General features: G+C 37.0%; 2 protein-coding genes across 8 annotated transcripts; both read left to right on the top strand.

The window, feature by feature from the left end:
• The first annotated feature begins 10,921 nt into the window (after positions 1-10,921).
• LOC109243407 (apoptotic chromatin condensation inducer in the nucleus-like) lies at positions 10,922-16,238 on the top strand. Of its 5 annotated transcripts, none has more exons than XM_019410335.1 (6): positions 10,922-11,339; positions 12,204-13,525; positions 13,682-14,056; positions 14,680-14,880; positions 14,965-15,116; positions 15,204-16,238. In XM_019410335.1, exons 2-6 carry the CDS (start codon positions 12,241-12,243, stop codon positions 15,618-15,620), a joined length of 2,430 nt encoding a protein of 809 aa, XP_019265880.1. In that variant the 5' UTR covers positions 10,922-11,339; positions 12,204-12,240; the 3' UTR covers positions 15,621-16,238. The 5 variants fall into 5 exon arrangements, with proteins under 5 accessions (XP_019265880.1, XP_019265879.1, XP_019265881.1 ...); XM_019410334.1 differs by having other exon boundaries at positions 12,204-13,659; positions 13,816-14,056; XM_019410336.1 differs by having other exon boundaries at positions 10,923-11,339; positions 12,204-13,323; positions 13,501-14,056.
• A 1,041-nt stretch (positions 16,239-17,279) lies between these two features.
• On the top strand, positions 17,280-22,811 carry LOC109243406 (regulation of nuclear pre-mRNA domain-containing protein 1B). 3 transcript variants are annotated; one of them, XM_019410330.1, is made up of 8 exons: positions 17,280-17,365; positions 17,777-17,867; positions 19,681-19,928; positions 20,116-20,271; positions 20,381-20,537; positions 21,145-21,287; positions 21,377-21,412; positions 21,749-22,811. In XM_019410330.1, exons 2-8 carry the CDS (start codon positions 17,792-17,794, stop codon positions 22,478-22,480), a joined length of 1,548 nt encoding a protein of 515 aa, XP_019265875.1. In that variant the 5' UTR covers positions 17,280-17,365; positions 17,777-17,791; the 3' UTR covers positions 22,481-22,811. The 3 variants fall into 3 exon arrangements, 2 of the variants coding, with proteins under 2 accessions (XP_019265875.1, XP_019265874.1); XR_002070564.1 differs by lacking the exon at positions 17,280-17,365 and having other exon boundaries at positions 17,372-17,867; positions 21,749-22,575; positions 22,715-22,811; XM_019410329.1 differs by lacking the exon at positions 17,280-17,365 and having other exon boundaries at positions 17,372-17,867.
• The last annotated feature ends 259 nt before the right edge of the window (positions 22,812-23,070 follow it).

Here is a 23,070-nt window from a genome sequence, read left to right as displayed (position 1 = left end):
AAAGCAGCTCACCGTAGAAGTCCCAAGTCCGCTCACGGGTGCGCACCAGAATGATAACCAGATCCACCTGCCTCAGATCCTGTACAATTAAGTACAGAAGCGTAGTATGAGTACATAACAATATGTACCCGGTGAGTATCCCGTCTAATCTCGAAGAAGTAGAGACGAGAGGTCGACTTGATACTCACTAGGGCCAAATAATATATCGAGGTAGTTATACAAACCATGAAGAATCACTAATAAGCAACAGTTTATAACAAGACATAAAAGTCCTACCCTCCACTATATCTCCAGTTAACCATTTATTTTTTATTATATTAATCAATGTATGTCGGGCCATGGAAGGCGATATCAATACTTAAAAACTCTCAGACAAGCAACAATAGCATGCGCAAATATGTCGAGGCGACGGCCCGAACCAACAGAAATAAAATGTACACTTGCCGAGGGTCGACGGCGCGCCTATAGATGCATCTATTCATACCGAGGCGATCGGCCCAATCCACAAATAATAAGAAATATCAAGTATACACACAAGGCGCATCAATAGTCATAAATGCCAAGTAAGACTTCAACAATTTTACAAGTGTGTTCTTGTTCCCTTTTTAAGTCTCTAGCTCATCCTAGGTCCCGTATTAACAAGATAATATAGAGATTTATATAAAATAAGCATGGTGTGGGTCATAAGCTACCCGGGCAATTAACATAGTAGTAGCTACGCACGGACTCTCGTCACCTAGCGCGTGCGTAGCCCCCGCGTTTAGCAACGATTACTCAATTATTAATCCTATGGGGACATTTCCCTCTTACGAGGTTAGAAAGGAGACTCACCTCGCTCCAAAGCGCACTTCCAATATCGAAAACAAGCCCAAGTCCTCAATTCGGAGCCGAACGATCACAAACTAGTTAAATAAAGTAAGAACCAGTCAATAAAGGCTTACAAGGTCGAATTCTAACTATCTATGTAATTTTCCAACCTTTTCCACAAGTTTTCTAAATTCCAACCCCGGGCCCACGTGCCCGAATTCCGAGATTTTTCGAAGGAAATTATTCTCTACAACCTAAGGATCAATAATATATGATTTCTAGTCTATTTTATAACAAATTTCATGCTTAAATCTTAGTTTTATTAAAACCCTAGGTCTAGCTCTAACCCCTGATTTTATCTAATTTTTAGTGTTTAATCTACCTAATATACATGTATTAAAACTAATAATAAGTTGAAATAACTTACCTTGAAATGCTAAGTTGAAACCATCTCTCAAGAGCCCCCAAATCGCCCCAAGGTTGAGTGTGAAATGATAAAATGGTGTTTGAGTTCGAATTAAATGAAGCCTACTGCCTAGCGATTTCCGCTTCTGCGGTTAGGGGACCGCATCTGCGGTCCCGCACCTGCGAAAAGGGAGCCGCATCTGCGAAACTAGGCAAAAAGGGCTGGACCGCTTCTGCGGTTTGAGGCCCGCATATGCGGAACCGCTTCTTCGGTTTTTGGGCCGCTTTTGCGGCTTGGGCCTAAGGTGGGTGGACCGTTTCTGCGGTCTAGGGGTCGCATAAGCGCAACCGCTTCTGCTGTCTCTGGGCCGCTTCTGCGGTTTCCCTTGGCCTGGCCCCTTTCCGCTCCTGCGATAGATTGACGGCATCTGCGGTCCCGCTTCTGCGGTCCAAGAACCGCAGATGCGGTTATGACAGAAGCAACAACTGAAAGTTGCTTTTCTTAAATTTCCTACTTTGCTCGAACCTCGCTCATTTGACGCTCGGGGCTCCCAAGCTCCGCCCGAACATACCGGCAAGTCTGAAATCAAGAGGCGGGCCTACTCGCACCCTCGGAACTTTCAAAACAATGCTAAATCTAGGAATCACCCCCTAAAACCAATGAATCAAACTATTGAACTTCAAGTTCTTAATTCCCCTCTAACGGGTCGAAATGCCCTTAAACTACTCGGATTGGCACCAAATTTTACGGGCAAGTCTTAAACAACATTACGGACCTGTACCAAGCTTCGGAACCAAAATCCGAGCCTGATACCTAGGGAATCAATGATTACTTAGTTTCTTTATTTCTTTAAAACTTCAATTAAACAATTTTAAATAAAAATTCATTACTCGGGCTAGGGACCTCGGAATTCGATTCCGGTCATACGTCCAGGTCCCATATTTTTCCACGGACCCTCTGAAATTGCCAAATCACGAATCTGGGTCCGTTTTCCCAAAAAGTTGACCGAAGTCAAACTTGGCCTTTTAAGGAATTCTTAAGGAAACAATTAGGCATTTTTCACTCAAAACTCTTCTAACTCCCGAACCGACCGCCCCCGCAAGTCGTAATTTAACTAAAGCAAGTACGGGAGGCTTTATTTAGGAGAAAGGGGTTCTAAAAGGCAAAACGACCGGTCGGGTCGTTACAGTTTAATCATTTCTTTTAAAATTCTTAGAACACGAGGCATGCCATTTAGCAAATTTTCATGGCCCTCGCAAAGTTTAAAACGCGTAGTTGCTTTAGGCGCGTTATTTTAATAATATTATCTTCCTAAACTCGGGTGCACATTTATGTGATCCAAATCCAAATCTCAACAATGTTATATAAAATATGTTGCGGACAGCGGGTACATTTATGTGACGTGGTTCAAGACATATTTTAAAATGATGTTGCAATTTTCTTTAAAAATGAATAAAAGCGGTTAAAGGTTTAAAATTGCCCCATAGTTTTGAACATGTACTAAAATCAGATAATTAGGCCAATTATAATAGTTTAAGTGACCGTGCTAGAACCACGGAATCCGGGGGTGCCTAACACCTTCCCTCGGGTTAACATAATTCCTTATTCAGAATTTCTGATTCGCAGACTTCAAAAGGAAAGTCGAAATTTCCTCGATGTGAGATTTAAAATAAATCGGTGACTTGGGACACCAAATAAATTATCCCAAGTGGTGACTCTAAATTGAATAAATAATTCTATTTCGAATAATGTCACTTAAAGTGGAAAAACTCCCTTACACTACCTTTCTGGGTGGTGTGTAAAAAAGGAGGTGTGACACTTGTTTTGTAAAATAATACACCACTACCGGAAATTGAAAAAGAGAAAAAATAGTTGAAGAAAAAATATAGATGAATAAATATCTTGTTTTTGCTACTGGAATGTAAATGATGATAGAACTTAAAGAAAGAGGAAGCATTGTTGGGGTGATTGTAGTTATGAAATTAAAGTGGATTGAGGAATTTGCACTTAAGTTATCATGTGATGTGTTAAAGTGCTTAGGAGGTTGAGTCACTATTCCTAAATATATCCTACTCATCCCTTAGCCCACATTACAACCACAAAAAGTCCTAATTTATTTAAGATCGAGTGAGCCAACATTAGTAGAGATTTACATTATGGGCAAGCCTATGGTACCAATTGCATGCATGTGACTTCTTTTGTGAGAGTGAGTGATGTTCTTTGATATATGTGAGTCCTTAAAATATATTTGATCATGAGATTCGGATGTGTGGATTCAGCTTACTCTCTTTGCTTTTGTTGTGAGGGCACATGGTTTCATGAGGGATAGGTAACATTATTAGACTTCTCTAGGATGTTGGGTGTTCAAGCCATGAGTGCATTGTGACATTGAGTCGGTTTGTGAGGCTAGGATTGTTATGAGCATGTTGTCTTTTTTGAATATTTTTGAAGTATGGCATAAGTCAAAGGGAAGTGTGTGGTGATTGCATATGCTAGAGTTTAATTGTTTCTATCAACCATGATCATTAGTGCAGAGTGCTAAAAAAATAGAGTTATTTGTTGGTTGACTCGAGGACGAGCAACGTCTAAGTGTGGGGTGTTGATGTTTGGCTTAATGTATGCATATTTTGATATGTATTGCCTCACATTATGCTCATGTCTCATAGATTTCGGATGTATAATGTGATGATTAGTGCTCATTTATGGCATTTATATGTGTAGGAATCATTCGGATGCTATTTGGGACGAAAATGCACGAATTGGAGCGAAAATGGGAAGAAAAGACAAAAATGAAAATTTGAGGGCCACGGGCACGTGGGGCGCTGCCTGTGGCGCTCAAAATAGAATTCTAAAAAATTGAGGGCCAGGGCCAGGGCCCCACGCTTCCCTGGAAGCTCAAAACGCAAACACGTCCTAATTCGACTAGGACTCAGTTATTTCAACCCTAAGACACCCCCAACTCATACAAAAGCCAACCTAAATCTATTTTGAGAGAGGATGACGTTTTTAAGTGTAACATTTGATGAAGGAAGAGCACAAAATCGCCGTGGAGTCCGGGTTTCATCTTTACTTTCACCTAACTTAGTAATTTTTATGTTTCTTTGTATGATTTATTGTTCGGCTACCATGTCTATGTGGAGCTAAACTTCACGTTCTAGGGTTGTGGTTCTTTCACGACTATTGTTATTCGAATATTGATTTTGCTTTGTTGATTTATCGTGTTAGTTTATTTGTTCAATCTTGCTCTTAATTATTTGATTGCTTGAATACCAATTAAATACTATCTACGAATCTAGAATTGAACTCGAAAGTGGAAATTCTAGATTGCATATAGGATTGAGTAGAGTAATTTCTTGAACCCGGACATCGGGAAACGGATTCACAATTAGGATAGACATATACCTAATTGACTTGCTTGGTTGATTTATAGGAATTATAAATGCGTTCTTATTAGTTCTAATTCCATAGAAATATAGGCGTTAGGTTAGCTTGCGTAGAAATATAGGCGTTAGGTTAGCTTGAATATGCGAGTAAGAACTCGACAGATTCTTATGAGCAATATTAACCCTGTTAATTAATAAATAGATAAATTAGTTAGTCAATTCAATTGAAGAATACAATAAGATTGTTAGATAGCCCATAACCCTAGATCGTTTTCATAACATTGATAACATAAAAATCTACTCTTCCTCTATCCAAAGTTCATTATTTGTTTTTCTTATAGTCTAATTTAGTTAATAGTTAATCACATGTCCCCGTGGGTTCGACATCCGACTTTTAGTCACTTTATTACTTGACGACCGCGTATACTTGCGTGTGCGTTTGGACGCAACAATCACCTAGGGTAGTTTCCGCCTCACAAGGTTAGACATGAGACTTACCTCGCTCTGAAATTCCATAACTGGCTCCAACGCCTCTTTAACTCAATTCAAAGCCAACGATCTGAAACTAGTCAAACAAGGTGCAAATAAATCAAAATATACTCCAATGCGTATAGCCTAACAATTTATAATAATTCCTAACTCTGCTCGAAAAGTCGACAAAGTTAACCTTCGGGCCCACTTACCCGGATTCTTAAATTTTTTGAAGATAAACATGATCCATAACACCACAAACTCAAATATATAATTTATTCCTAATTTCATGCCCAATTTCGTGGTCAAAATTCAAAAATACCAAATTCTAAGTTTTCTTCCAAATACCACAATTTTTACGAAATTTCATGTTTAAATCCATATATAATCCATATATTTATCTTACAACAAGTATTAATAACTTACGTCATGATATATAACGAAAATTATCTACAAGAATCGCCCCAAATCTCTCCACATGTGCTCCAAGAACTTAAAAGTGAAAATAAACTCAAAATCCCGAAATTAGATGTTTAATACATCTGCCAGGCCTCCTCTTTTGCGCTCGCGATCATTACCCATGTGATCGCGGCCAAAATCATGCTATCACGATGTGAAAATTTTGTTTTCTTTTTCACAGACACCCATTGTTATAATGGCCATAGCTTTTTGTACAAAATTTCAAATGATAAACAGTTTGATTTTCTAAAAACTAGATTCAAAGGGCTACAATTTTTTTTTTTGGGATCATCTCTAAATTGATGACTGTCAGCAGAAATTCCTTCTACGCGATCACGACCCTTCCTTCCTCGATCGCGATTCATAAGGCCTTGATCGCACTTTACTCTTCGCGATCGCGGCCCAGACCTCCATGATCGCATAGCACACCTCCGACACCAGTTATCAACAATTCCAAAAGGCCTAAAAGTGGTCCGAAACCACCCCAAAACTCACCCGAGGTCCGAGAAAACTCGTTCAATCATTCTAACAAGTTTATATACCATATGTAAACTTGTCTCAAGGCTCAGAACACATATTACAACATAGAAACCAAGAATTAAGGATCAAACTCAATTTCTTAAACTCTCTTGACTTTCAAACACTCATCCTTCGTCGAACGTGTCCGAATACACGTAAACATTTTGGAATGACGCTAAATTTTGCATACAAGTCACAAATCACAATACGAACCTACTCCAAGACTTGGAATCCCAAACGGAAATCAATAATACCAAAGTCTACTTCAACTCGAACTTAGGAAATTCGAAAACGTTTAAAATGCTAGCTTTCCACAATCAACGCCAAAATACTCCCCGACCATTCGATACTTAACCCGAACATACGCCCAAGTACAAAATCATCATACGAACCTATTGGAACCTTCGAATCTCGATTCCGAGGTCATTTAATCAAAAGTCAAATCTTGGTCAATTCTTTCAACTTAAAACTTCTGAATTGAGAATTTTCCCTCCAAAACAACTCTGAACTTCCCGAAATTCAAATCCGACTATATGTACAAGTCATAATACATGAATCGAAACTACTCAGGACCTCAAACCGTCGAACGACGTGCTAGATCTCAAAACAACCGGTCGGATCGTTACTGTTCACATATTTTGTTGAAATATTTGCTCTGCTTGTCTTGAAGGTTTGATTGGTCTTTTGCCATTATGGGCATTCAAAGAATAGAGGTCATAGAAGAAATGACTCTGATTTCACCTGCAATACTATAAAGATCCTCAAGAGTCAAGCCTAAAATTCCGAGCAAGCTTATGCCTAATTTACCTCTATTACTATCGTGGCTCATTATAAGGGAAGGTATGGTATTTTCAACTGTTATTCGTGTACATTGTTATTGTGCTCCCAAGGATATAAATAATGTATCATTTGGTAACCATACATCTATGATCGGATATTTTTTTTCAAAATGTATTAAAATTATGTCCAACGGTATTGTCTATATCTGATTTAGTTTGATTCTTTACATGCATGTATTCCTTTCTTTTGCTATTTCATTTCAAAAACGAAGTTACACGATGTAGTCTATATCTGATTTGGTAGTCATTTGCATGCATCTATTTCTTTTATTGTCATTCATCTCAAAATAAATTAATGAAAAATAATAATACCAACTTTTACGGTATTGGGCTCGTGCTTGCATGGGCTAGCACCACCTAGTATTAACTATAAAAGCAATGTGTGAGCATAAAGCTTTTTCGTTTTTCAACTGAAAAAGCTATGTCATGTTTTGAATCGATTCACTAATTTATCATGATCACACAAAAGCCATGGTCATTGTGTATGTCCACTGCTTTATTCAAACCAAAAAATTATGAGAAAAATATGCATCTAATAGTCTAAGGTATGAACTTCAGAAATTGGTATTTGAACTTCAGATATTTTGGTATGAACTTAGGTAAACTTCATACTAGTATCAACTTCAGAAATTTGAGTAAGAACTGCCAACATTTGACTACGAATTTTAGACATTTGGGTCTGAAGTCAAGCTTGACCAGTGGCATAGCCACCCTATGTCAAGGGTAGTCAAGCGCACATCATTCGCCGAAAAATTATACTCTTTATATAAGTTAAATACTACTTTATATGGTTATATATTATATTATGAACACCCTTAATACAGTTCAGTGAGGCAGTCAAATAGTTCAGGGTGTTCAAAGTGATGTGTTGTTCACGGGTTCAAAATCTGCCCATTTTATTTGCCAAAACTAAACGGAAACCACCATGTGTGGTCTATTTGATTTTTGTTCAATCTAAAAAATTTCCTAATAAAATAACTCTTAAAACTTAGAACTTGTTAAACAACTATTCTTAAAAGTAATTTTTTAACTATAAGTTATTTCTTACATAAATTTAATAATTTAAAAGTTAAACTCTACAAAAATTTTATCAACACAAGCTCTCCACAAACTACAAATCCTCTCACCTCTCCCTTTCCTTAGGTTTTATGCTTACTTCATTAGTAAAATTTCTGATGTTGTCTTTTGTTATTTTAATTTTGATTTATAAAATTATAGTTCTATTAAAATTTTTTTATTGTTTGGCTAAATGTTGCATAGTTTGATCCAAAAATTTGGTGCACTATTTATTGACAAAAAAATTATTGACTTGTTTAAATTTTGAACTCCCTTGACGGAGTTTCTGGCTACGCCACCAGACTTGGCAATACCCAACTTCAGACCCATATGTCTGAAGTTACCACTGCTATATGTCCAATATTTTTTTCATGGCTGAAATTAAATTTATCTCATATGACGAGTAACAGGCACCGTGACAATATTATCTTTGAAAAAAAAAATAAACCAACAGTTAAGAGTGCTAACTACTACCTTAATCCTAAAGAGTATACATAACTTAGCCCAATGGTGGAATCAACAGTATCAAAGTTAATGCATCGAAGATAAGCAATTCTGCAGCTGATTCAACTCAGGCGATACTCATGGCAGCAAAACTGAAGAAGACGAAGAAGGAAAAAGCAAAGTTGCTATATTTTATATGTTATGACCAAAAAAAATTCAACATGCCTAGTCTCTCTCACGTTATTCTCTCACTTTATTGCTGCTAAATTCATGGTATTACGTTAAGCGAATTAACATAAGGAAAAAAATAAAATTCCATCTCAGAGAATCTATCGACATGCCGAGATCACTATTTAGACAAACAGAAGTTATAAACGAATGTGATTGCGCAAAGATATGTAACAATTAGGCTTGGCCAACTTAAGGGCAAGAAAGTCTTTTAAGATCCACTTTATCCATAATATGGCCAGCTATGAACACAATTAATAAAACAGGGGATACATTAAAGGGATCACATTTAGAAGATTTAACATAAATAACCGGCGGGATTTATTGTTTATTTTTTCTAGTCGGTATACATATTTTATACACTTATTATACACAATCACTAGCTATTTTTAGTTTAAATAGTTGGATGGGCGACTATTTATGTTAATCGTTCTACGTTAAATAGCAGGTTGAAAGTGGCTTCCAGAGGAAATTTTTACGAAATAAGAGGGGGGATTTGCATCTATACCCAGTTTTTGGGTCACTATTTAACTTATACCCGCTTTGCAAAAAAATTATAACCGTACCCACTTTTCGGGTAACTTGGGCCTAAAGTAGCAAGAATTTATGGTTGGAGTTTGAACTTCAGAATTTTTTGCCTGAAGTGTGACCTTATCAAAGTAAAACTTCAGATATTTACGTCTGAAGTTTGGCCTGACTTGCAAAAGCAATCAAAAATTTCAGTTCGTAGTGCAAACTTCAGACAAATTAGTCTGAAGTTCTTCAGTTTGTAGTGCAAACTTCAGACAAATTAGTCTGAAGTTCTTCAGTTTGTAGTGCAAACTTCAGACTAATTAGTCTGAAATTCTTTAGTTTGTAGTGCAAACTTCAGACAAACTTAGCTTGTTATATTTGAACTTAAGATAATTTTTCCTGGCGTGATAGCTGCAAACTTCAGACAATAACCTGGTAATGTCTGAAGTTTGGCCCTGCAGCCCCAAACTTCAGTTGATGCTTCTTCGAGTTTTGACAATAAACTCTTGTTTTATTATTTAGGCACTTTGTGTTGGGAAGTATTATTGTTTGAGAGGCAGTGTCGAGTCTTTCTTTCTTCTTGATTTGTCGCTTTGTCCAATTTCCAGAAACGAGAACATGTGTAACTTACAAGATAACATGTTTGAAAGAGAAAATAAGAAGAAGAAGAGGAAAAAAGGAGCGCATAGGTCGCAGGATCTGAAGTTGTCAAAATTAGAGTATATGTTAAATAATTTTAAAAATATGGATATCGGTTAAATGAGGACGATCAAATAGGGGGAATTTGCATCTATACCCGCTTTTTGGTCACGTTTTAACTTGTGCCCGCTTTGCAAAAAAATTACAAGTGTACCCACTTTTTCGCGTAACTTCAGCATATGGGGCTGAAGTAGCAAAGACAATCACCCAAAACTTCAGCATTCTAGTAGACGGGCTTGAAGCAGCAAAGGCAATACGCTGAAGTTTTTTTTTGTCCTGGATAAAATGCTTAAGTTATTTAGTTCATTTGTAAAAACTTTAGCACTAAAATAGCTGAAGTTTTTTTGTCCTGGATTCATTAGTTTTGTCATAAAACTTTTTCAAAAACTTTAGCAGAAGATGCTGAAGTTATTTAGTTCATTTGTAAAAACTTCAGCACTAAATAAGCTGAAGTTTTTTTGTCTTGGATAAGCTTTATCAAAAACTTCAGCAGAAGATGCTGAAGTTATTTAGTTCATTTGTAAAAACTTCAGCACTTAAAGCTTTCTAACATACTAGATAAATAATCACCTTATTCTTTCATAGTGTATTACTACTAAAAAATAATCAGATTGCCAACAATATCTAAATCATAAATTTTGGAAACAATAAACGTGAAAAGAACAGAATTAAGTGGAAATATTCACAAATTATTGTCTACTAACTTACATAATTATTTATAATTTATTTTTAAATTATCTGATAAACATTTTTATGGCAATCATCCCATGAATTGAAATTTCATAGCAGCACCAACAACAGCAGAAAAAAGAAGAAGAAAAAGAAGAAGAAGAAGAAAACGAATGAGGAGAAGGAGGAAGAGAAATGGGGCTGAAGTTATATAAAAAATGAGTATAAGGACTTTTTAGAAAATAGGTATAGGTTAAATGGGAACGACCAAATAGAATGTCCCGTGCAATTTTCACATCAAACAGGGCGTCCCGTACAATTTTTACGAAGAGAAATTAATGGCCCAAGAGTGGCGAGTCCATCGATGAAGAAGCCCATCTAACAGTAATTTTGGTTACAAAGTAAGGGTAATATAGGAATCATTGACCGTCGATCTCAATCTTCTTCTGCCGTCCACTCGTCAGTCCTCACACACAATCTTTCTCTCCGTTCTTCTTCGCGGTACACTCGTAACAATAACCCTATAAAAGAAAAATCACTTCTTTTCATCAACAATTTCCAATCCAAAACACCTAATCTCTAATTTAGATCCTCACTGTTTCAACAGGAAATTGAATTGACGTCACCGCCCTTAGAAAAGTTTCCCGTAGCCCCTTTTTGGTTTCAAATTTTCCTTTTAAGAATTGTTTTGATTTTGTTTTTCTTTAAAAGTTTTTTCATTTGTTGTTTCGTTTCTGAATTTTGGATGTTTCTAATCTGATGATGCTCGGTTTTATGTGTTTACGGTGTAACTAGGGTTTTGATACTCATAAAAGTGATACAAGCCTCTGAGCCCTAATTTACAAGGTTAGTTTTTTTCTTTTTTAATTGTTTAGCAGTAGACTATGAATTCCCATTTCATTTTCTTTAATTGTGTTTCCGTGTAAGGTTTATTTATGTTTAATTGATGCATTTGCCTATAAGTATCACCACATTGTATTTATTGAAAAAAGTTATATCAGTGGCAGAAGTAATTTTCTCTCTTTTATATTGGATTATTATGCTTAGTTGATACATTTACCTGTGAGTATCACCACATTGTATTTATGAAAAAACAGTGTTACATATGTTGTATTATAGGCAGAAGTAATATTCACTCTCATAATATATGGAGGATTCATAGTAGCGGACCTCAGCTAATGCAGGATTGACTCATTTTTGTTTAAAAAGAACTTTCATGGAACTGATATTTTTAGAATCCTTAATAAATCTGTTTCTCTAAGGAGAGGGGGGATGCTTTATTTTTACTGTTCTCCTCACAGAGGCGTTTTGTTTTCATATTAGAGAGTGGTTGGTTTTTGACCTTCTCTTAATATATCCTCTTGCTTCCTTTATCTTAGGCATGCCACGTTTCGAATAAGCTTCATTGTTTTCTACATTTGTCTTATGTGGGAAATGAGCTGGGGTAGAAAAGTTATTGGCCTATGTATATCCTTTTAGAGCTAGGTTTGCATTATGTTCTGCTGCTGATTTCTCTCTTTTAGTAGACCTTAGGCCTTACGTTGCTGTAGTGTAAGATGGTCTCTGCTGTCTAATGAGCCTACTTAATCGTTACAGTATCTGTTAGTTTCAGATTCCAAAATGTTGATGTCTTGCTCTACTTTTTGAGTGCTCTTGCATATACATTTGGACGTGTTTGCCTTCTCATTGACTTCTTGATGGTTCGATCAGGTACCACTTTTGAATAAAGTTAATATCTGGAAACAGAATGTCGTCACCGTGTCCTGTTATTGATAATCGACCAATTGATCAGTTGAAGGTCACAGAGCTAAGAGAAGAGCTTAAGAGACGTAAGCTACCCATAAAGGGGTTGAAGCAAGAATTGGTAAGGCGATTAGCTGAAGCAATCCTCCAAGAGCAAGATGCTGCTCATACTAAGTCAGAGAATGGTGGTGATTCCACGCCTGGGCCAGACGAAGAAATGGCTGAATCTGTTGATGCAGATAATCCTAAGGATAATTTTGATGCTGATAATACGACAGATAAGGAAGCGGATGAGAAAATGAGCGAGGTCGATGCAGCTGAAAACAGAGTGCAATTGGATGAAGGGAAATTCTCAATTGAGGAGCCGGTTGGTGGTGCTATATCTACTATGGTTGAAAAGGATCTGGTAGCCCAAACTGCGGATACGGAAACCAGTGCTCCAACCAAAGAGGACCAGACAGCTGAAGTTAGTGTTGTGCAAACCAGTGAACCTGTCAGTGTGAGTGTTGAGTCTGCCACAGTTTTAAGTGGACAAGACTTGCAAAAATATGAAACCCAGAATGAGAGTGGGGATTTAAAAGAGCAGCTGGAGTATCCCATTTCAAATTCTTTACTAGTGGAGGAAAATGTCAGTTCATCCATTCTGGAAAGTCAGGTATCTGAGATCAGCCCTGTTTTAGGGTTCCAAGTAAACTCTGATTTTGTTTCCACTGATGTCTCATTTGATGAAAAAACAGAACTGAAGGATAATGTAATAGCTAATGACGTCAAAGTAGAATTAGATGTTAAACCTGAGATGGTGCAGCTATTCTCGAGCAGTGATGTCCCTGATGATGCAAAATCACATACTATGGATGTTGAAGAACCACATGACAAGAAAATGTCTACAGAAGAACCAGGCAACAAAAACGATAAATATCCTGAAGTTAGTGTTGTGCAAACCAGTGATCCTGTCGGTGTGGGTGTAGAGTCTGACACGGCTTTAAGTGGACAAGACTCGCAAAAATATGAAACCCGGAATGAGAGTGAGGATATAAAAGAGCAGCTGGAGAATCACATTTCAATTTCTTCTGTGGATGAGGCAAAGGTCAGTTCATCCAATCTGGAAACTCAGGTATCTGAGCTTAGCCCTGTGTTAGGGTTTCAAGTAAAATCTGATTCTGTTTCCGCTGATGTCTCAATTGATGAAAAAATAGAACTGATGGATAATGTAATCGCTGATGATGTCAAAATAGAATTAGATGTTAAACCTGATAATGTGCAGCTATCATCAAGCAGTGTCGACCCCGGTGATGGAAAATCACAACCTATGGATGTTGAAGAGCCATATGACGAGAAAGTATCTGTAGAAGAACCAGGCAACGAAAACGATAAATATGTTGATATAATGAAGACTGATGGCAATGGGGATTCTGCAGAGAAGTTGGAATTAGACCGAAGTCCTGGTGATGGAAAATCACAACCTATGGATGTTGAAGAGCCATATGACGAGAAAGTATCTGTAGAAGAACCAGGCAACGAAAACAATAAATATGTTGATATAATGAAGACTGATGGCAATGGGGATTCTGCAGAGAAGTTGCAATTAGACCGAAGTCCTGGTGATGATTCCGCTGAGGAGGATGTTTCAGAGGGTAAATTAGCTGATTTTAAGTTGGACTCGGTGAAAAAAATGGATGGAAAGAAAGAAATTGAAGTGAACACGAGTAGGGAGGTAGGATCTGTTGCTTCTCTTGATGATGCTAGGTCAGTTGCCCATATAGATACCAATGTTGAAGACGATGGTCCCATTGTGAAGTCTGTGAAAAGAAAACCTCATGGTAATTTTTCTGCAATAATTCGTTTCGCTATTCTTTACCACTTTGTTATGGCTTTACAGTTTTCTTTTTGTGGATTCTGATTGCTAAAGTGTCACAAGAATCTTATTTGCTCTAATTTTACTGGCTGTTTGCGGATACTTAAGAGTGGAAAGGATGAGTGCAGAGATTGGAGAAGCATTCCCTGTAGGCTTTATGCATATCCCAGTCGCTCCTTTTTCAAGGAATACTTCTGTATTGACATTTCATTCCTCCCATGTCCTCTTATAGTGCAATTATTATGACTTAACAATTTTCTCTTTTTGGATTCTGATTGCTAAAGTGTCACAAGAATCGTATTAGCTGTAATTTTGCTGGCTATTAGCAGACACTTTGAGTGTAAAGAATGAGTACAGAGATCGGAGAAACATTCCCTGTAGGCTTTATGCATATACCAGTTGCTCCTTTTTCAAGGAACACTTCTGTATTCACATTTCATTCCTCCCAATGTCTTCTGACAATGCAGTTCCGATTAAGTGCCATTTGCTATTTTATGCGAATCAAATAAATGACACTTATTGTTTACGTCATTGCTCTGGAAATTTCTTAGATCTGCCCCCAATCTTATCTTCTATGTATTGCTGTAGATCAAGGAACAGCAGCGGGGAGCAATGATACTGTAAAGAGGCAGCGTAAATGGAATTCAGAAGATCTTAAAATTCCTGAGAGCAAGAAAGGTGATGCTGTGGCCTCAACTACCCCGAAGGATTTTTTCCAGCCCTCTTTCAGACGTAGTGTCTCTAGATCTGATTCGGTGGCAAAGGAGGAACCACCAAAAGAACGTGTGGGTGAGTTGCCACTTCTTTAATGGTGGAATGAGTATATTCTGGATGTATATGGTATGAATAATGTTATTATGTTGATTGTAACAGTTCCTCCATCATCGAAAGTGCCTACTAATTCTCTCTTGATCGAGAATTTTCTGCGGCCTTTCACCTTGAAAGCGGTGCAAGAGCTACTTAGCAAGACGGGTACTGTGACAAATTTCTGGATGGACGCTATTAAGACCCACTGCTTTGTTTCTGTAAGCACTCTATTTTTTTGGTTTTCTCTCTTCCTCCTACAACATGTTTGTCTTGGTGAATTTTAACTTGCTGTCGAATTTGTGCAGTTTGCATCTGTAGAAGAAGCTATAGAAACTCGAAATGCTGTATATAACCTGCAATGGCCTCCACATGGAGGAAAGCTACTTGTTGCTGAGTTTGTTGATCCCCAGGGAGTGAAAGATAAGGTTGAAGCACCACCTCAATCTCCCTCAACTCATGCAACTCCTGTGACCACAATCCCGGCTGCGGCCCCACCTTCTGCTCAGCCCCAACCATCACCAAGGCAACAGATGCAGAACAAGCAACTTCAATCTGAGAAACTTCCACCACCTCCACTTCCTGAGAAACTCGACCCTCCAATTGTCACTCTGGATGATCTTTTTAGAAAGACAAAGGCAACACCTCGCATTTATTATTTGCCTTTGTCTGATGAACAAGTTGCAGAAAAATTGAAGGCACAAGGGAAGATTATCAAGCAGTAGAATTAGGCTATAATTTATCCTAAGCTCATCTTCGGTTTCTCATGGATCAGTCTTACACTATAAGATAATGGTAAGAGAGTATCATATTATTGCATCTTTGCAGGTCTGCAGGTCTTGCACGTAGGAAGCTCTGGTTTGGTTGCTGGAGAAGCTAGTTCGATGACAGTTGTCTTTTGCAAGTGTTACCTTGGCTCCGTGATAGCTTTTCGTGCAAGGACATTCTTATAAAGCTCATTGTGTTTCTTCACCGAATCAGATCCCTAGTTCTTGCGAGTTTAGAATATTTGCATCTGTTGTCTCGTCGAATGGAAAACCTTGCGGAGTTATCTCTGGAACTATAATTACTGTGTAGTTTAGAGCAGAGCCTTGGTTTCTGGGGTGTACTTTGTTAGAGTGCAGTCCTTTTGATATAATTTGCTCAGATGTTGATGGATTCTTCTTGCTATTCACTACCTAGGCATCTGATTGCCTCTATTTGTCTACTTGTTATCAAACATGACTCCTATTGGTAGTCAGTAAAACAATCAACTTGAGTTTGGTTTTAGTGGACTGAACTATTATTAGTCTTTTACTGTACTAATATCAGTTATGAATATGCTATGGGGCTTTTCAATCTAATTTTTTTTTTAATAAATGCTATGCAGCTATGGGCCTTTACTTTTTTTTTTTTTTTTTTTGTAAAAGTAAAGAAGAGAACGTTATAAAGCACCTGTATCATTCAAGTAATCTTATAAATTATCAGTACCAAGGGCGCTCAATTATATGAGATGATTTTTCATAAAACATATCAATAACTTTTCCCCCTCACGGCTTGGGGTAGGGGTGTCAATGAATCAGTTTCGCTGGTTATTTTAAGAAATTTATACCATACTATTTTAGTTACTTAATTGAGTATAACCTAAAGTAGACATGTTGAAATCGTCACAAATCTCTGTTTCTCTTTGTTATTGATACGATTCAATTAATTTTCAGTACTTTGCGTAGAAGTAACACTATTACTAGAGTATAAATTAATGTTACTATAAGTTCGTTGAGTACTAATTTTACTACAAGAACTTGAATATATGCAATGTTCAACCAAGATTTTGATTTACGAGTAAAGGCAAGAATACAGACTATGCGCTCCAAACTCATTCTTTAACAAGAACCAATATTCTTCTATCTTAGAGTAATTTCAACTACTTATAATCGAAAATTTGCCGTTCAAAAGACAAAATCTTAAAAAAAACATTTAACATCACCAGATTTTTTGGAAGTAGATGAACATAATATTTGACTCAAAAGATTGTGATATAAGTGAGAAGAAAGAAAAAGAAAATCAACATACTTCAGTGACTTGCTGCTTTACAACATATATTTACACATATAAATTTAATCGGATCTCTTTTGATATCTTCTCAATTTGTTTTAAAAAATATAAAATTCTATCAAAATTATTCAATATGGTTATAGATTTATTCGTACCCTTGGATTTTACTAAATAACCTTATATTTAGTTCGACAAGGTTTTGGTTTGATTGATATTTAGAAAACCATTAAAACCTTACTCACGGCTAAACAAAAGAAAAAAAGAGAAGAAAATCTTAAAAAAAAAAAAAAAAAAAACGGTAAGACAGTTAACCTAGCAGTAGTACGGTATAACAGGAAACCATATTTTCTATGTATGATTGATGAAACCCAGAAATGAAAAAATAAAAATAAAAAAAAATAAAATAGGCGCAGAAATAAGAATCTCCCTTGTGCGAGTAACTCTCTTCCCTCCCTCTTTTCTTCATTACGTTCCATTCTTTCACTCTGTTGCACTTACCCCAAACAAACCCTCCTTTGGGTTTTCTTTAGTCTTTCCTTTTTGCGGGGTTCAAAACCCTTGTTATCCCCCTTCCAACACCATTTTTTTTTTTTTGCTTAATCTTGTGATTTGCCAATCTTGATTTGTCTTTCGTTAGAAAAAAGTTGGAAATTTTATTAGTTTCGAGGGTTTTCTTCACTTTTTAAATGCAATTTACCAAGATTTGCTTCTCAGCATTTGCTCAATTGGATGGTTTTATCATAACTCATTTTGATTTCTTGGCTAATGATTGCAACTTTGTTTAAATTCTTGGTTTAAAGATTGCAACTTTGTTCAAATTCTTAGCTTAAAAATTGGAACTTTGTAGTGGTGAAGAGGGAAGATGAATAGTGTTTTTAATGAGCAGATACTTGCAGACAAGCTTTCGAAGCTCAACAGCACTCAGCAGTGCATTGAAAGTATGTTTCTTTATCTTTTGTATTTGTATTTCTGTTTTATATTTTTGAACTTGCCTATTTTTTAACTCATTAATGGAAATTGTTGGAACTCAATTTCGGGTGTGCCTTTTAGATCTTGGTAGTTCTTTTCTTGTGAATTGACGAAATTGAGTAAAAGATTGTACCTCCACTTCTCACGAATGAATCTGATAAGTTCTTTTAGAGGTTCATTCGGAAGGTTTAATGGCGATAGATGGGGTCTAACTTTACTATTTACTATTTTTTGATTTAGTAACCTTATGGTGTTGATTTCTGTATTTGCTTGTATCTGTACATTGAACTAGGTTGAAATGGTAGTCCTTTCCCAAATTGATTGTTGTATTTTCTTATCGAAGTCAACTTGGCCAGTTTTTGGAGTTAGATTGGATTTAAGTGACTTTTTTTTAAGAAATAAAAAGCATGCCTAAAACAATGAGGAAAGTCTACAATTTGCGGATATTTAGTTTCAAAATGATGAAAAGATATTTTAAAATGTTAGTCAAATATCACTTGGTTTAACTCTCAAGAAGTAAAATAAATAACCATTTTAGTATAGAGGACATAATTTTTAGGAAAAAAAGAAAAAAGAAGAAGGGGAAGATGGAAAAATCTTGCCGTCTGATCTGGAAAGAAGTAGTGCTAGCGCTGCTTAGATACATCCTTGTGTTTTCCGTTGTCCATTGAGATCAGTGAGTAGTTTTACCAAACTGACAGCGTGTGCTTCAATTGCTTCAATCTTGCTGAGTTTTTGCTTTCACTTGTGTTTTCTCTGAATATGGTCCACATTCCGATCATTAAACAAAGTATTGCTATGGAGAAACTTGTGTTTGTCGTTTGTTGATATAGTTTTAATGTGTTGCTTCTCGGGAATCTTCGTTTGATTACATAGCATATGAGTGATTTATTAATTTAGAATTGTCGAGGTGTGCGCAAGTTGACTCGGACACTACTATATTCAAAAAAAAAAAAAAAAAGAAAAGAAGAGTGGAGATTATCCTTATTGACTGTCTCTTTTTTGGTCATTATAATTCTTTCATAAGTCATAACCCTTAGACCTTCCTTTTGGAAGTTTAATTGGTCATCTAGGTGCATCCTCTGTATACATACTTCCAAGTCCTTATGTGTACTTTATTGTATTTTGGCATTTGCACGGTTAAGTTATCTCATTCCGTCTCTTCGGGAGGTTTTTGGTGTATTTCTTAACTCTTAGCGGTAACTAGTTGATATTTTGTACCAACTCTCACCTTACCTTTATAAAAAATACAAATAAAAAAATCAAAAAAGGAAAAAAAATTCATACCTTGCTCCCACTCCATCTGGGTGGGAATAAGATTGCATTTCTCCTAGAGGTCCATAAGTAGATTAAACTAGAAAGTTGAGTCTTCTGACCTACTTAGCTTACAGGAAATGCAGCTAGTTTGTAGTAATTCTGTCCATACTGATGGTTCCTATTATCATAAAACATATATGCCATTGTTATGAGGTGTCTTTTTAGGGTTGGCATATGGAGTACTTCAAGCTTCTCACTTGCAATTTGAACACTTCTGCTGTCAATATGTGCAATGCTAGACTAGAAAATTGAACAAAAAGGGATATTTGATGTCATTTACCTTGCATCAACAAAACATTAGGTGCATATTGGCTGTGAGTTTTTTTAACCATTAAATGGGGTGATACTTGGAAATATCCTATTGCTTCTCCATTGGTACTTATCCTTTCTCTTTCTTTTCTGTTTTGTCCAAACTCATATTCGTTTCCTTTTAAGTAACATCATTTATCTTGGTTTTCTATGCAGCATTGTCCCATTGGTGTATCTTCCACCGAGATAAAGCAGAGCTAGTTGTTACAACATGGGGTAAACAGTTCCACAGTTCCGAAATGGCTCAAAAAGTCCCTCTACTGTACCTGGCAAATGACATCCTACAAAACAGCAAGCGTAAAGGAAATGAGTTTGTTACCGAGTTTTGGAAGGTTCTTCCTTCAGCACTAAAGGAGATGGTCGAAAAAGGAGATGACCATGGAAAGAATGTAGTTTCCAGATTGGTATGCTTCCTTCCCTTTTGCTTCTGAACTTTTGGCCTCGATAACCCTAACTTGTGAACGAACATGGCACAAATTAAAAGGCAAATATGCAGCCTATTTTAGCTCTTTTTTTCAGTATCTGATCAACTTGTTGCTCGAAATTTATTGAGATATAGTAGTTTGATTGTCTTGCTTAAATGGTTTGTAGGTTAATATTTGGGAAGAAAGGAGAGTTTTTGGATCTCGAACGCAGAGCTTGAAGGATATAATGCTTGGAGAACAGCTGCCACCACCATTAGAGTTTGGAAGAAAGCGAAGTCGTTCTGTCAGAATAGTTAAAAGGGACTCGCGGTCCATAAAAACGGTGACATGCTCCTCATAAGGCACTTTTGTTTATGTCCACTGATTGCTTAACGTCTGTATCTTGCTTATTTTACTATTACTTCTTGTTCTTACCATTGCTTTGTAACCAGAAATTGACCGTTGGAGGAACAGCTGAAAAAATAGTGTCAGCATTTCACTTGGTAATCAGCGAACATTCTACTGAAGACGAAGAAATGAACAGATGCAAGTCTGCTGTCCACCATGTTAGAAAGATGGAAAAGGATGTTGACATGGTCCTTACAAAAGGTATAATCTGGTTCTCTATTGGACTGCAAAGTTAACATATGTCTGCACTGAATTGCTCCATTATGTTGATAATAACCTGTTGCCATTGCTACTTTGAATTTTGTAAACATCAATATGGAAAAAAATGATGATGAAGATATACTGAAGGCCATGATTTGGCGGAGTGAAATGCAATAATTGAAAGAAAAATAGTCATATCAATCTGAGTGTAAAAATATCATTTTTTTTTCCATAACTTTCCCAGAGAAAAGGATTAAGATTATGTCCCAATGGGGGATACCTAGTGTTTGAGGTATGGGAGTAATGTGGAGATTCCAAGTTCGAACTCCAACTACAACACTTGGTCTGCATCCATCTGCCCAGCCGTGTGGACATGATACCATAGAAACCTGTACTTGCTGGCTGTATAGGCTGCCTGGTGGATAAGTCGAGCTGCACACAAGTTGGCCTAAACACCTCCGAGATTAAAAAACAGGAATAAAGTTACAGGGGGCTGAGACCTTAACAGAGTGATAGATTAGACATCTCTTTACAGTCTTTTTCCTTTTCCCAAAAAGTTGTTACTTTTAAATTTTCTATGGGAGTTGAGTAATATTTTCTTATGCAGCAAAAGATCCAAAGAGGAAAACCTTGTCCAAAGAACTGGAGGAGGAAGAAAATATTCTGAAACAGTGTATTGAGAAACTTAAAGTTGTTGAGGCAAACAGATTGACTCTTGTTTCACAGTTAAAAGAAGCACTAAATGAACAGGTAAGTGATAAATGCATTAGGTTTAGTCTTAGTGTTCTTGACATTATGCTGTACTTATCGTCCAACTCATTGCTTCTTAATTTTGTCAGGAATCTGAACTAGAGAATGTTCGGACTCAGATACAGGTTTTTATCTCATTTTCAATTTTAAGCTTATCAATTTATTTTTCTTACACTGGTTAGTTGTTTGCTTTATCATTATCCTTTTTTGTTGTTTTGGGGGGGGGGGGGGGGAGTATAGGTGGGTTGGGATTGTTGGATGGTGGAAAAAGAGAAGTGGAGTGAAGAAAGACTTCAATATGTATTGCAGTGAGAGGGAAAGGGAGGTGTATTGCTTCTTGAGTGCCTTCCCAATAATTGGAAATAGGGCAAGTGTGTATTTAGCTTTCTAAATGATTAAGTGGCGTAATTTCTTAGTTAAAGCACTGAGATTATGAGTAACTTTATCTATTGGATTTTCAGGTGGCAGAAGCACAGGCGGGGGAAGCCACCAACATGCGGAAGCATCTTGATGATGAAGATTATGTGGCAGACTCAAAGCCTTTGGCTATAACATCTACATCAAATGACACTTCTCCAAAAGTAGGACAAACGAACAAGAAGACAGCTGCAGCAATCGCAGCTGAGGTAGCAGACAAACTTACAGCTTCTAGCTCCTCTCAGTATATCATGTCATCTGTCCTCTCTTCATTTGCTGCAGAGGCGGCAAAAACTGCCGGGCTGTCAAAAACTTCATCGCTTCCAGCCACCAACAATTCTATTTCACATCCAGAAAAGTCTCTGTCAGATTCAAATGTTTTAATGCCAGCACAGCCACTTAATCCTCCGCCTTATCAGTCAATGTTGGTTTCTCATCCCACAGTGCATAGTCAAATGCCAAATTCTCAGGGTCAATATCATTCACTCCCTAATCCAACACCCCAGCAGTATTTACAGCCATCGGCAGGAATGGTGAGCCCTTACGGTTATGGGAGTATGCCCGCCTTGCCATCTGTACCACCTCCTCCAGCACCTCCATCGTATATGACTACAATGGTGCCTTTAACACAGCAACAATTGTCAATGGTGCAGCAGCAGCAGTCTTTAGCGCAACAGCAGCAAGTACCATTACCTCAACAAGCTCTACCTCCTAATTTCCGTCCTTTGCAACCTCCTGGGATGGTGTACTATGCTCAACCGCATCATTCACAATGAGGAACTCTTCGTATGACTATCAAAAATCGTATAAGAAACAACAAATTTCAGGACATGAAGTGTTATATGCTGGAGAAGAGCGGCTGATAGTGCAGGTAATAGATTATCATTAGTGCTTAATTTTCCATCTTCAAGTCTGTTTAGAAATCTGTGATGGTTAGTGTCTTTATCCAGTGTTGTCATAGTTGTTCCTTGGCAATTTTTTCTCCCTCATTTTCTGTTTTTCCTTTTCAGCATACATGTAACACTAACATGACGGCTAAGAGGCTGCTGACAATTTTGTATTACTAGTTAAACATGATAAAAGGACTTGGCTGGCTTTTTTCTCTTCTCACATAAACTTGGTAAAAGAAATAACCAGCTATCTCCATTACACATCTGTTTTCGGTGCTTAACTCTAAGCCAAAAAATAAACATATTATTGAAAAGAAAAGTGATTGTCAGTTATCAAATGGTAAGACTAATCAATTGCGGAAAACAAAGATTTTAATCTTGGGAGATCAATACTGTCCAACGGAAAACAGATAGAAGAATTGCAGGATCCTTGCACTTGTCAAGAGGCCTGTTGGACCTCCCCCCCCCCCCCCCCC

This window comes from Nicotiana attenuata, unplaced genomic scaffold (genome assembly GCF_001879085.1).
Source record: "Nicotiana attenuata strain UT unplaced genomic scaffold, NIATTr2, whole genome shotgun sequence".
In the NCBI taxonomy this organism is placed as follows: domain Eukaryota; kingdom Viridiplantae; phylum Streptophyta; class Magnoliopsida; order Solanales; family Solanaceae; genus Nicotiana; species Nicotiana attenuata.
This window is presented reverse-complemented; position numbering and strand designations above follow the sequence as displayed.